Source organism: Astatotilapia calliptera, chromosome 17 (assembly GCF_964374335.1).
Source record: "Astatotilapia calliptera chromosome 17, fAstCal68.1, whole genome shotgun sequence".
Taxonomy (NCBI): Eukaryota; Metazoa; Chordata; class Actinopteri; order Cichliformes; family Cichlidae; genus Astatotilapia; species Astatotilapia calliptera.
Window position 1 is genome coordinate 7,486,501 of NC_137438.1, and position 14,864 is coordinate 7,501,364.

The 14,864-nt window shown below is 39.7% G+C and overlaps 1 protein-coding gene across 6 annotated transcripts in view; it reads right to left on the bottom strand.

Moving 5' to 3' along the window:
• lrp8 (low density lipoprotein receptor-related protein 8, apolipoprotein e receptor) overlaps positions 1–14,864 on the bottom strand; it is a 177,105-nt gene that overhangs the window by 89,417 nt on the left and 72,824 nt on the right. For all 6 annotated transcript variants that reach the window (XM_080291918.1, XM_026146708.2, XM_080291920.1 and 3 more), the window contains exon 3: positions 5,103–5,225. In XM_080291918.1, the coding sequence (XP_080148044.1) occupies positions 5,103–5,225 (123 nt within the window). The remainder of the gene's footprint in view (positions 1–5,102; positions 5,226–14,864) is intronic.

The window sequence follows — 14,864 nt, forward strand, 5'->3', positions numbered from 1 at the left end:
ATTCATGTATGAAATAGAGTAGGGCGATATGACCAAAAATATTTATCACGATATACATTTGAAAATTTGCGATAACGATGTAACTGACGATATAATTGACACTAGACAAAATACTTTACAACTCCACAACTTTATTGGTGCAAAAAACCCCAAAACAGCTGCTTGTTTAAATGAAAATACGTTGATGTTTTTTATGTGCATTAAAGTTATATAAAAATTTAACAGTGCAAATGCAAATTCCTTGCTGACAGTTTAACCAAAAAGCATTTCCAGTGGGAATTGGCCGACATATCCTCAGCATAACCATGTATAATATCCACAAAACTTAAAAAGAGGTTATACACACACAATACGGTAATATTATGTTGAAGCACAGTACGCATCACTCCGCGAGGCTCTTGCCTACAACAGCCGTGATGCTCCAACAATCCATCAAGCGGTGCGGCTTTGTAGCTTAACAAAGTCGTACTAAAACATTTGACAGATTTTCCAGCGCCGTGTACATAAAATCGTTTCCAGGTCAGTAAACGCAACCAGAATTCATACATAAGGCACACGGGATTATAAGGGGCACTGGCGATTTTCAGAAAAATCAAAGGATTGATTTTAAGTGTGCCGTATTTTCCAAAAAACACAGTAATAACGACGGCCTGCTAGCATGTGCTACCAAAAATAGTGCTTTGTTGTGTATCTAACGGAAGAAAGCTAAACCAGTTCCACACCACTGAAGTTGCAGCATTTTTACAAACCAATTCTGGTTCATCCGTTTTATTTAATGATCTGCTTTCGCCGCCATGCGTATGAAAACAAAGGCACTGCGCATGCGCGTTTTACCCATATTCTATCGCGATATTTCCTTTTTCTATCGTTGCCCAACATTAACACTAGGAAGGCCCAGAGCCCAGCCATTTGGCTTTTCTACCTATAAAACCCGGAGAGTTGCCAAATGGCTTTTAGCTAGGCTTTAGCTTCAGCCAAGTGGAAGCTAAATTGGCTAGTCATTCATATGTAAATTGGGTTGTTACCTGGGAATTCTGGAGGGAGGGGAGTGGGGGTGTGTGATTGAGGGGGTGGGGGAGCTGCTAAAAGCTGTGCACAGTCACCAACTTGGAGTGTTTCAGTTTGATGCATTCTCAATCATCCAGGGAAATAAATCTCCAAAAGTCACCAACTTGGAGTGTTTCAGTTTGCCATCTTAGGGAGAAATCAACACACATGGGTGTATGTCCTTTGTTGCTGAGATTTATTGATAAAAACGGTACAAAAAACCAACCATTTGTACACATTTTTACAAGCGCCGTGTTCCTTTGCGGACAGTGTACTCCCGAACCATCTGGTCCATCACATCCACGCCACACTTTGTTTTGTTGTAAAGGGTGACCGTGTTTGGCTTCCTTTTGGTAGTGTTATCAGTCTGAACCACGCTGTGCATGCTGCTAAGAATATAGACTGTCTTCTTCCGTTTGGCCGCATACGCCGTCAACGTGGCAGCAGAGGTTGAAAACACCTAAGAAATAAGATAAATTGTTATTTCCATAGCCCTTTTACACACAATGAAACACATAAACATAGAACCACAAAAGACCTGCAACATACCTGAGTGGTGAATTCACTGCGATCTGTCTGTCTAGTGGATTGAGGAATTTCCCTGCGAATCTTGTTGACTGTGCTGAGGATGGTGGTTTTCCGTCCAAGAAGTTTTTGCGCAAGTGAAAGCGATGTGAAGAAATTGTCCATGGTAACATTTCTGCCCTTGTCTAGGAATGGTTCCATCAGCCTCATTACTACATTTTCAGAAAGTCTCTCCCCAGTGGGACGATTGGGGTCCTTGCCAAGATATGGGAAGACATTGCAAATGTACTTGGATTTTAGGTCGCAGGCCACCCAAAACTTGATGGGAAAAGGGTGTGATCACATTGATGCCACAATGGACGACTGATCAAGCCCTGTCACCCTTTACAACAAAACAAGGTGTGATCACATTGATGCCACAATGGACGATGCCACAATGGACGACTGATCAAGCCCTGTCATCCTTTACAACAAAACAGGGTGTGATCACAGGGCTTGGCTTCCTTTTGGTAGTGGACAATTGATCAGGAAGCCAAGCCAAGGTAAATGCAGACTACAGATACCATGGCAGTGCCAGGATTGTGAGTGATTGCTGAAAATGTTGGAATGTACTCTCACTTTTTATTATTATTTGTAAAAATGTCCTCCCTAAGACGGCAAACTGAAACACTCCAAGTTGGTGACTGTGCACAGCTTTTAGCAGCTCCCCCACGCCCTCAATCACACACCCCCACTCCCCTCCCTCCAGAATTCCCAGGTAACAACCTAATATACATATGAATGACTAGCCAATTTAGCTTCCACTTGGCTGAAGCTAAAGCTTAGCTAAAAGCCTACCAGCCATTTGGCTGGTGGCGGGTTTTAAAGGTAGAAAGGTAGAAGCCTGGGCCTTCCTAGTGTTAAACCGGTATTACCGTGAACGGTATGATATGGCCCAGCCCTAGTATGAAATATGGTTGCTTGTGTAGTCAAGCACTAAAAGAAAACTAGATTAGTCAGAAACACACATTAACGTTTCCAGAAAAATGTTAATACTATTCTGATGTTTGCAAGAAAGCGTATACAGCAAACTTAGACGTTCTATTACTTGCACATAAACTCATCTGGACACACACAGCCATGAGGATCAATGGCTGGGAAAGTTACAGAAGCTCTGACAGTGTCTGACCTTGATTGGATGTAATGAGACTTAACCACAAGTCCACTAATCTGATGAAATGACCTACCGATTCACCTCGTGATGAATACTAAATAAGAGCATCGACGCTAGTTTTATTCACATGCTTATGCCAGTGCGTGCACTTGGATCACTCATAGGCACGTGCATGAATGCACGCACCCACACACATGTCCTTGGCCTATCCCAATCATACTTATTACTTTAAGGATCTTCAAAGAGTCCTTTGATCACCTCTTTGAAAATCATCTTTTAAAAAAAACTGCAAATAGGTGTTAGCCTTTTTGAAAAAGAAGGAAGTGGGAAGTCAAGGCACCACTAGCTAAGATGAATTTCTGTAAAATGCCAGTGATCGCTACTAATAAACAGATAATTCATCTACGTCAAAACTGAAAGCCATCATGCTTTCATGTTGACTACACCCCTTATGCTCTTTTCTTCCAAAACTATCTTAGAGCATGCTTACTATAATAATTTGATACAAATATTTCTCAAGTTTATTTTTTCCCCCACAGATTTATTGAAAGTTACTGACAACTCCAAGACTCAATCTTTGAGGACTCCTGGTCTGTGTTATAAACAACAAATTTCCCACACGTGGGACTAATAAAGGTTATCTTATCTTAAACAGCTTGAACATGTAGTTAACAAACAAGAAAAAGAAAAGTATTCATAAAGTTTAAAGCTATATATAGTAAAAGCCTCTTATATCAAAGAAGTACTTTAACGTCTACCAATTTTACCACAGGCCATTAGCCTCCCATCCAAAAACAAAAAGTAAAGTCTTTAAACACTTGAGCTTCAGTGAGCTTCTGTTTCCACCACACTAACACATACACTATGTAAAGTACTGTGGCTTGTTGGAGGTTGCTGAAGTAACTCTCTTTTTAGGTGTGAAATTGAAGCACACTGTGTTGTTCTCAGACATGCCCGGATTAGTGTTGTTGTTCCGGACAATATGATTTGGCACAAGCATTCCCACTACTATCTTGACGACATCTAGCTTTAGATATACTGAGCCCAGCCCCAGTACTCATGAAGCTCCCTAAGTTTTGGAATCAATGTTTTCAGACATTTACTCTCAGGATTTTTCCTACCATGCTTTTCCCTTCTAGTCAAATTTCCATTGATATGTTTCAATACAGCACTTTGTGAACAACCAGCCTTTCTGGAATTAACTTCTATGGTTTACCCCACACGTCATTTGAACAAGTTTCAAGTTAACGGTCTTGTCCATGATTGAGGTCACATGTACTGAACTAAACTGAGTGATACTCTGTATTTACGTTGTATGAATAGCTGTTTATGCAAACCCAAATTAGATCATTTGCGACACTTGATTACTGATTTTCAGGAATCTGTTATTTTGGCTATATTGATATATATGATGAATATGATGAATGGAGAACTGATGATAGTTTACATTTTTTAATTCAAAGAAACTTATTACTTTTTTAAAAATTGACAATATTCAAACTTTTGAGATGTACTAATTTGTGCAGAGGAACATTTCTCATTATGTTTATTATTATGTGTATTATAAGCATGTTTTGCAACATTATGGCATCACTAATTTGAAGTGAGAAACAAAAATGTTGACATGGACAGCTTATGGTTAACAGTTAAAAAACCTTTGAAATAATATAACATGTATTAAGGAGAGAAGTACAGAATAATGTATTTCATTGTTTATGAGCTGCTGCATTTCCAGAACAGACTCAAATTCAACTGCAGTCATTTTAATAATTACAGGAACACTAATAAAACCTTACATTACATTTGTCTGTGTAAAATATAACTACATTAGCTGCAATGCACCGTAACTATCAAACAGCTTTACAGTTTCCATTAGGGTTAAAGTGATAATATGTGAACTTGGACAAGATGGGAAAAAAAAGTTTCTAAAATGCACTGCGTGACTGAATATGTAATTTAGAGAAATTTTCTCTCGTGTCATGAGCTACTTAATGAGAACGAGATGAATTTAGGGCTCAGTAATTATTTCTAATTCTCCCTTTGAGGATGCTCAGCAGACATCTTGTCCACTCTTCTGCCATCGAGGGCCTTGATCAAACCTTGTACAAAGGTTCTGAGTCTGCTGCTGAAGCAGACAACAAAAAAGCCACTAAAAGCTATTTTCTGAGGCAATGTGCGAGAAACAGAAGGTTAGCACGGCGGCGTGCAGCAAAATATGACACACTGAAAATGAGTGACCTTGGGAGTATTTTATGCTCAGGGAAGTGTGTGTGTGTGTGTGTGCGCGTGTGCGCGTGTGTGTGTGTGTGCATATGTGCTGACAAAACTGACTTTGCTCACAGTTTTGCCCAGTCAGTGTGGCTGTGCTGCTACTTACTGCAGATTGAATCGGCTTCATCTGAACCGTCTGCGCACTCTACTTCTCCGTCACAGCGCCACCTAGCAGGAAGACACTGTCCATTCTTACAGGTGAAGTCTGTGGCTGCGCACGTCTTCTTCGCTGTGTAGAGAAGAGAAACATTCAACATTATCATATGGCCTCAAGAAAGCATTGTGTCTGCTGATACTCTGATAGTCATCACCACAGTGAATGATTGAACCATCCATTTTCTTAACTGCTTATCCAATTCAGGGTTGCAGGCAAGAGACAGGGTACACTCTGGACAGGTTACCAGTATAACACAGGGCTAAGAGGGAGACAACCATTCATACCTACAGCAAAGTCTGAATAAGCAGTTAACCAAACAATCAAGTCTTTGGACTGTGGGAGGAAGACCGAATATCTGCAGAGAACAAACTCTACACAGAAAGCCCCAGTCACCCGGCAGATCCGATACCACTATTAGACAATATAATTTATATTTATTTGGACATAGTCTCTTAAGCACAGCAAACAATATCTGATTAAAGCTAAAAAAAAAAGGGGAAAAAAAACAATACTTTAGGAAAGATGTGATGTAGAAGTACGCACCAAGAAAACATGTCAAATGTTTTCACTTAACAAGTCAACAAGGTAATTAAAATTGAACTTTAGTTGAGAGCAATTCTGAGCACCAACTTGAAACCAATTTTCCAGTCCAATTTTAATTTAACCTACAGCAGGCAATGTTTCTACTTAGGCAGTCAGAGCATCAAAGGTGTGTTCAAGTGCAACTTGTATCAGAACACGAGAGGGAATGAGGGTCGTTTGATTAGGTACCCTTTGTTTGTGCGTCTTCTTTGAGGCAGACTTAGTGGGTCAGGAAAATGAGTCTGGTGATCCAATGTGAGATGGGTTTTATTTCTTTCAAATTCAAATAAATAACAGTGTTTCAGGTTGAATGAATGAGAAAAGCACCGGCAGCTTAACCAGGCCTCTTTCTGTAAGGATGTGTTGGATATACTACATGTGCTGTGGGGGTCAGAGGTTTTTCTCCATTTTTAACCACCGCATGATCCACCTTCCAGGCTAACGCTGGCTCTGTGTAGCAGTGATAGCTTACGGAGTCCAAAGGTTTTGTGCAGTCACTTTCTCCAAGCAAATGGAAAATTGAAGCACTTGGGTCTGTCACGGGAAAAGGTAAAAAAAAAAATAAAAAAAAATCTCTCCCTGACAGTGAGAGCCAGTGAACAAGAGAAAGCACTCGCCTGGCATGTTAGCGATGCCTTGGCTCACCATGATGAAATATATTGGGGGAAGGAGGTGGAGGGGGTTGACAAATGGCAAGAAAGTGTGCGAGTGTGAACAGCACTGTGCGTTTGGTGGTGTGTAGGTCAGCGTGATTTTATTCTGACAAGTGCATTTTTTTCATATGCACCACATACCTGATCTGCTGGGAACACAGGTTAGATATGAATACTGTGTGGACATACAGTAGTCTAACTGAATCCTAGCTGACTAAAGAAAACTAGCAAAAGTTTAAAAAGAAAATGGGGGGTTAAATGCGGTAGAGCAAAAAACAAACACCAATAGCTTAGTTTAACCTTAATGGAACGAGATACAGTGGGGCAAAAAAGTATTTAGTCAGCCACCGATTGTGCAAGTTCCCCCACCTAAAATGATGACAGAGGTCAGTAATTTGCACCAGAGCTACACTTCAACTGTGAGAGACAGAATGTGAAAAAAAAAAATCCATGAATCCACATGGTAGGATTTGTAAAGAATTTATTCGTAAATCAGGGTGGAAAATAAGTATTTGGTCAATAACAAAAATACAACTCAATACTTTGTAACATAACCTTTGTTGGCAATAACAGAGGTCAAACGTTTACTATAGGACTTTACCAGGTTTGCACACACAGTAGCTGGTATTTTGGCCCATTCCTCCATGCAGATCTTCTCGAGAGCAGTGATGTTTTGGGGCTGTCGCCGAGCAACACGGACTTTCAACTCCCGCCACAGATTTTCTATGGGGTTGAGGTCTGGAGACTGGCTAGGCCACTCCAGGACTTTCAAATGCTTCTTACGGAGCCACTCCTTTGTTGCCCGGGCGGTGTGTTTTGGATCATTGTCATGTTGGAAGACCCAGCCTCGTTTCATCTTCAAAGTTCTCACTGATGGAAGGAGGTTTTGGCTCAAAATCTCACGATACATGGCCCCATTCATTCTGTCCTTAACACGGATCAGTCGTCCTGTCCCCTTGGCAGAAAAACAGCCCCATAGCATGATGTTTCCACCCCCATGCTTCACAGTAGGTATGGTGTTCTTGGGATGCAACTCAGTATTCTTCTTCCTCCAAACACGACGAGTTGAGTTTATACCAAAAAGTTCTACTTTGGTTTCATCTGACCACATGACATTCTCCCAATCCTCTGCTGTATCATCCATGTGCTCTCTGGCAAACTTCAGACGGGCCTGGACATGCACTGGCTTCAGCAGCGGAACACGTCTGGCACTGCGGGATTTGATTCCCTGCCGTTGTAGTGTGTTACTGATGGTGACCTTTGTTACTTTGGTCCCAGCTCTCTGCAGGTCATTCACCAGGTCCCCCCGTGTGGTTCTGGGATCTTTGCTCACCGTTCTCATGATCATTTTGACCCCACGGGATGAGATCTTGCGTGGAGCCCCAGATCGAGGGAGATTATCAGTGGTCTTGTATGTCTTCCATTTTCTGATGATTGCTCCCACAGTTGATTTTTTCACACCAAGCTGCTTGCCTATTGTAGATTCACTCTTCCCAGTCTGGTGCAGGTCTACAATACTTTTCCTGGTGTCCTTCGAAAGCTCTTTGGTCTTGGCCATGGCAGAGTTTGGAGTCTGACTGTTTGAGGCTGTGGACAGGTGTCTTTTATACAGATGATGAGTTCAAACAGGTGCCATTCATACAGGTAACGCGTGGGGGACAGAAAAGCTTCTTACAGAAGACGTTACAGGTCTGTGAGAGCCAGAGATTTTCCTTGTTTGAATTTTAGTTGTTTGGACACCATATTATTAGGAGAAAGGGTTTGGTGTGTGTGTGTGTGTGTGTGTGTGTGTGTGTGTGTGTGTGTGTGTGTGTCTATGGTATCAACAAAAGCAGAGTAACAACTGAAAGCCCAAAGGAAAGCTATAATAAAGAACCACACACTATGGAAAAGAGCATTAGTGGGGACTAATGCATTCTAAATGTGTACGTACAATTACTTAAATGACATGATAATGTATGGCAAATTGAAGAAAAGTCAGACAACCATTTGCTCGCACGCTCACCTGTACAGCATTCATACCAAGTATAGAAAAAAGGGAGTTTAGGGACATGTTGTGCAATAGATTGAAGAAGGTGTAGGCATAGAATAAATGAAAAAGAGCATATCTCTTGGGATTCCAGACTAGTCAGAGCCAGAGACAAAAGTAAATAGAAAGAGAAAGAAGAGAGGAGAGACTATAGGGGCAGAGAAAGAAAAGACAAGAGGGATACAGGCTGTTGAGGTGGGGTCTTGTGCAATGGCATCACTCTTCACAACAGACCACATAAATCCTTTTCCTTCCAACCAGCATGTTAACATAAATACCACCTCTTCCACTTTACCCTCCTTGTTTTTGTCTTTCCCTCCATCTCCACCTACAGCCTGATAAAACACCGGCCACAGTGTATACACCAGAATATTCCTTCATCTTCACAATACATCTGTGCTCATAGCACAACACAGTCATTTTCAGCATAAGACTGCCTAATTCAGATAAAGATAAATATTGGTTCAGGTGAAAGACTTACAAGCAGGAGTTAAAGTGGGATTTGACAGATGATGAAACCCTAGGATTGGATGTAGCAGCGCAGCACAGAAAAAATAATAACTTATAAGTAAATTAGTTTTCATTAGGCTGCGATACTACTCAGATATTCATTGATCTTTGGGTTTAGCAGACTGAATTCATCAAGATATGAGTAGATGTTTCACAAGCTGTATCCCCGTGTCCTGATCCACACAAGAAGCTAGTAGAAAAGGTAGAATTCAACGAGTGAGCTTCATCACTTTAAACTGATGCCGTGATGCAACTTCAAACTGACCATGAACGCCGTGTCTGCTCTGAACCAACATAGTTGATCATTAGAAGTTTAAACTAAACAGTTTAGCTAGCACCAACTCTACCAAACTGACAGTTTGTTTCATGCAAGCTTGAATAAGACAAAATTAGTATTAATGTACTTTAATTTTAGCTTTGTAGGTTTTCACATGAACATTACGCTATTTCAGATCGACAAAACAACCCTTGTTTACAACATATAATACAAGAGTTTTTGTAAAACTTAAGTATCAGTTAACTAATTTTCTTCTTATCTTAAGTATGAAAATTAGGGCTGCCACAAACGATTATTTTGATAGTCGACTAGTCACCGATTATTTATGCGATTAGTCGACTAATCAGATCATCATCCACTGGACGTAAAACTACAGCTTATTGCACCAGCAGCATCTGCTCTTATATAACTATCATTAGCTTACAGCTTTAAGCTTTTAAGGTGCTAACTAAAAATAAAGACAAGATGATAGTTTATTAAATTTTAATGAAATTTGCAGATTGTTTCGGTGAAGTTTAATAAACTCCTTGCTATCTAAAATATAACAGGACAACGGAGTATATTCTCCAGCATCTCACACTTCTGATAATCAGCTGTCTGCTTGACGTTTATTCAGCTGTGTAAAAACTATAACTTTAATCTCAGACAAACTGATTTACTCAGGAACAAATAAAATACAAAAAAAAAAAAAGCCAAACAACAACATTTTTAATTTATCTAAGTGACTCATATATTTAACCTGAGTAGCGAAAGACGGCGGTGGGTTTGAAAACAATTTGCCGGGAGTCCGGTGTTCTCACCGCGCTAGTGACCTAGCCCCCGGCTAGCTATCGAGCTAGTGGGTAACAGACGTCTCCGAAAACGTCGGAGCGCTTTTGAAAATATGTGGTGTCCTGATAAACTGAGCCGATATTTGAGGTTTACACAGCTACATTCTCGCCTGAAAATATGTTAAACGTTTATTTTGTGACCCAGAAAGAATAATAAGAGTAATATTAAAACTAACTAGCTGCCGCCATTGTTGGAAACTAAGCTGGGCCGCGCTATGAATTCTGGGACACAGCTGCTTCTTCTTCTTCTTCTTCTTCTTCTTCGGGGTTTAACGGCAGCTGGCATCCTTGTACATGCAGTGCTGCCATCTTCTGTTTCAGTCCGTTATTACACTCTTAAATCCTGCTACTTATTCCTGCGTCTTTTGTGATCTTACAAAGCTTCAAACGACGCGTCGACTATTAAATCAGTCGTCGACGATTTTGATAGTCGACGTAATCGTGACTAGTCGACAAATCGTGGCAGCCCTAATGAAAATGAAAATATAATTTCCCTGATGCCTTCCTTCTTGTTTTGCTGGGCAGAAATCATTTTCAATGATAGCACTCTTACACATCCCGGTTTACACTGGATACAGGTTTTTTTTTTTAAACCCCCCCCCCACAAAGAAATGTGTTTTGTAGAGAATACTGGACATTTTAATTGTTCTGGGGGAAGAAAGTCAGCAACTAATCTTCAGAAAGGGGTTGTGAAAACATAGAAACTTCAATAAAATATATCGTAACTAGACAATACCATTCATCTTGACATTTAAGGTTCTAAATAAAATTTCACACGCACAGGTCTACGGCAGAACAGTCAGAAAACTGTAACAAAATAAAAATTCAAATTAAAAACTCAGTTTTCAGCAACAGGCTCAAAAACTGACACTAAGAATAAAAAAATACCACTACACATCAAAAAGACTTTTGAATTTCACTTCTTCCATTACACACAGTAGAACTCCTTTAGTTAATGACTATGGAAGGAGCTTAATAGCTGTAAAAGCATGCATATATTATTTTAGAACCAACTAGGAAAACATCTACACATCCTCCTAAGAGTTGCTGATACACACACAAACTGCTGCTTACATTTACATTCTGATGCGCCAAGACCTGTCATATACAGATGCCATCCATATGGAACAGCCTAAACCTGCCTTATGATAAGGTTATTTTGAGAGAGTGAATAATGTGCAGTGGAAAACTACTACAGACATATTATGCAAATATACCCATGCATACCTACCAACAAACCCTCATCCTAGATGTCAAAAATCTGATTTTAGTTTACTGTCAAAAACAAAAACACACCAATAACTCACACATAATAGGATTTAATTAAAAAACTATAAATACATCAAGGATGTTCTATGTTGTATCAACATACTGCTTTTGGGAACAACTTTTTAATCCTCTGAGATCCCCCAAAAATGTATGGTGTGAAGTAAAAACCTATTAACATTGAACGGTCACACTTGAATGATCAGTATTAGGAGGCCTTACATTAATACTGTTAGAGCCCAACCAATACAGGATTTTGAAATTGCTGAGCAGTAAAGACTCCAACAACCCCTTCCCTTGTTATTTTGGTTCCCACATTTAAGAGAGCAATGGTGAATGAATGTGCAATTTCCACACTGAAGTAAGGCGGTTAGGGCAGTGATCTTATAAAGAAACTAGAGTTTCTTCATAATGACAGTAGACTAGTAAATGAATGCCAATTAATTGAGACATATTTCAGAAAACACATGTATGTTTCTTAAGACCTCTCAGGCTAACCATTTCCTTTTTTTTGTGGAGAAAAAGAAAAAAGGTGTTTCTGATTTTACTGGGCTGGCCTCATCCACATTTAACCTGGGTACATGTGTCCCATAACTTAAATTACTTGGACGCCCCAATGTACATGGTACCAGAAAAACTGCTCAAGGATGCAGCTACTGCACAAGCTATGGCATTCAACTAACGGCACACTCTGGAGACCTCCATGATCAATGAGTGACTAAGCTGCCCTATCGACATTCATACAGTCTACATTCTGTCCATACAAAGCACATACAACGGATTCCTCTCCATATACTCCTGACAACATGGTTTGAGACACTATAGTTTGCCCTGAGAAAAGGTAAAGGTCAGCTCCTGCCTTGAAGTAATTCAAATAACAGACTCCATTACACACACACAAACACAAAGAGGGACAGCAGAATGTAAATTAAACATCCAGCAGCTACAACAGAGGCATAGCTGTGTCACCTCTAATAAGGACCTGTTGACTCCATCCCTGAAATGTTGATTTGCAATGGCAACAATGGCATGAAACAGACAACAGCGCTGTGGTGAGATAACTTTCCATCCTTTAATTAGAGGTAGTGACAGTTTTGAATCGGGTTTTAAGCACCCTGAATAAACTAGCTTTGGACTTCTACACTGCTTTGCCATTCGGTAGTCCTTAAAGTTAAAGCTTCAGTCTTTAAAAATGTGAAGCAATTTTCACGTTACTATTTTTTTATTGCTATAAATGAAGCTTTTTTTTTTTTTTTTTTTTTTTTTAAATTCTCCCTCATGAACACGTGCTCATGATTAGAAAGATACCAATGTCATGATAGCAGAAATTTGTAGTTGGCAACAATATCAGTAGAATTTTTTATTATCATGAATTTGTTTTGTTTTTTTATTTAAAATGATTGTGTATTTAAATTGTTAACTTGATATTTTGTTGATAGGACACAAACGAAAATATGAAGGACGGTTGCCAAGTAACCTACAAGCTATAACCTTATTACAGTACATGCTAGCATAAGCATTTGTACAACTTTAGACAAACAAATAAATTAACCTATGGGACATAGCTGGTTTTAGCAGTGGCAGTGCCAGCTGTCTCAAAAAACCTGCAACTTGCATTTCACGATAAAATAAGATACTTTAGATACATTTAATTGAAACTCATTCACCTTTAATTCTTTAAAACGATCTGGATGCCGGTCTCCCTAACCCTTGTCACAATCTTCCACATCTAATTTCTGTTGTGCCGTGTACAGTTCTTCCAGCGTATTACAAGCATCGGTTCTGTTGACTTCCCTACACATTACAAATGGACCAAGCAAGCAACTGCACTATTTCCAATGGACATCTATATCATGACTATTAATCCTGCAGATTATTTTAAAGAATGATACGAAGAACTGGCTTCATTGTTTAGAGTCAGATATGTCCCTTTTTTTTTTTACGCTGATGCCTATGGTTATTTCATAAAGTTGGGATAATAATGTGTTTGAAAGTAGCAACCATCTGGATTGGCCCTGCGAGTTGCAGTAAATTAACTGATATTAGTGAATCATTAGGTATCTCCAGTACCAGGGTCAATATCGGTATAGCAGTGCACTCATGGAGGGACCTTTCTTTGGTTTTAGGGCTCAGCATCAGCCTAACATGGGTTTCTACTGGCTTAGCTACACTTTTCCTTTCCTCCAAGGCTATTTGTGTGGAGTGCACAGTATTTCATCACACATTAAGCAGCTCATTCAGAGAACCGTCGTTGGGAAAATTTTCCAGAAAGAAGTTCCTGCAGGTAATCTCTTTTGATCTCTTTTTTATGCATAAAGTCACACAACACAGTCTTTGCCCTGCACCTTGTGCCTGAGCTTTCTCCAAATCCTGCTTTTATTTAGCTGGACCTGATATTTAAGCTAGTGCTTAATTATGTGAACAAATAAATAAATAAATTACATTTGATGTTGAGACAAATTCGGTTTAAAATATCCCAGTAAGAATTTACCAAACCCACTCAGTCTGTTCTTCTAGCGAGGAAGGCCAGACTAAATACCAGGGTAACCATGTTGCATCATCAGTCATTCTATTACAGAGACTCAGCTCAAACTGTGTGCAGATAATTTGCATGTTACACAAAAGCTCATTTGAATAACTAAACCGACAAGAAATGTGTGACAGACGTAGACACAGAACTTCACCACTAAGTGTTTGAAGCAGCTTGTGCAGTCATCGCAGCAGTGTAAAAGAAAAATCCTGGGAAACGTCGAACAAAGAACGGCTGTGTAAACTGATGATTAGCCTATGAAAATTAACTCGCTTCCCCCGCAACCTGTTAGTTGGAGTTAATTTCTTGCTCACTGTATTTACTTGCCACATTATTCATTTTCTTAACTTAAAATTCTACAATAGGAAAGTTTCTGCCCGCCCCCGTTTTTTTTCCCTTTCTTTTTTTTAATCCCTGGCTGTCCCAGAGATAATCTTAAAGCACAACCTATGTACTACGCAGTAGAGTACAAACCCTCTTGTAAAAGGACAGAAGGGAGGAAAAAAAATTAGAGACAAAAGGAGCAAGAGGAGCGAGATGAAGTGTGGGAGAAAGAGGAGAGGAAATGGATGGTCCTCTACATTGTTGTGATCGGCTAAAGAGCTAAAGAACGGAGCATGTCAGGAGAGCGAGAGAGGCTCTAAATCAGTGAGCGGAGGTGAAAACCACAAACGTAAGGGAGCGCACATTACTCAAAGAAATATATGTGAGTGTGTGAGCAAGAAACAAAGACGGCAATGGAGTAAAGCAGAAAAATGTTGGTCTTTTGAGGAGATTAAAGGCCTATCAAGCTTCCCTAAGCTGCAGACAGAGATGTAGCGGCGAAAAGACCAGGATAAAATGGCAACCATTTTTAAATTATCCTACTTATTAAAAACTAAAAAGGAAACTCAACTGGAAGCAACACCTTTAGGTATAACTGCAAAATTGAAGTATTGAAAAAGCATATCAATGCTAAACCACATTAACTCTAGTTTCAAACAGCAGCCACAATTTGCAGCAATCATCACCGTTACCAAAAATGCTGCGAGTGT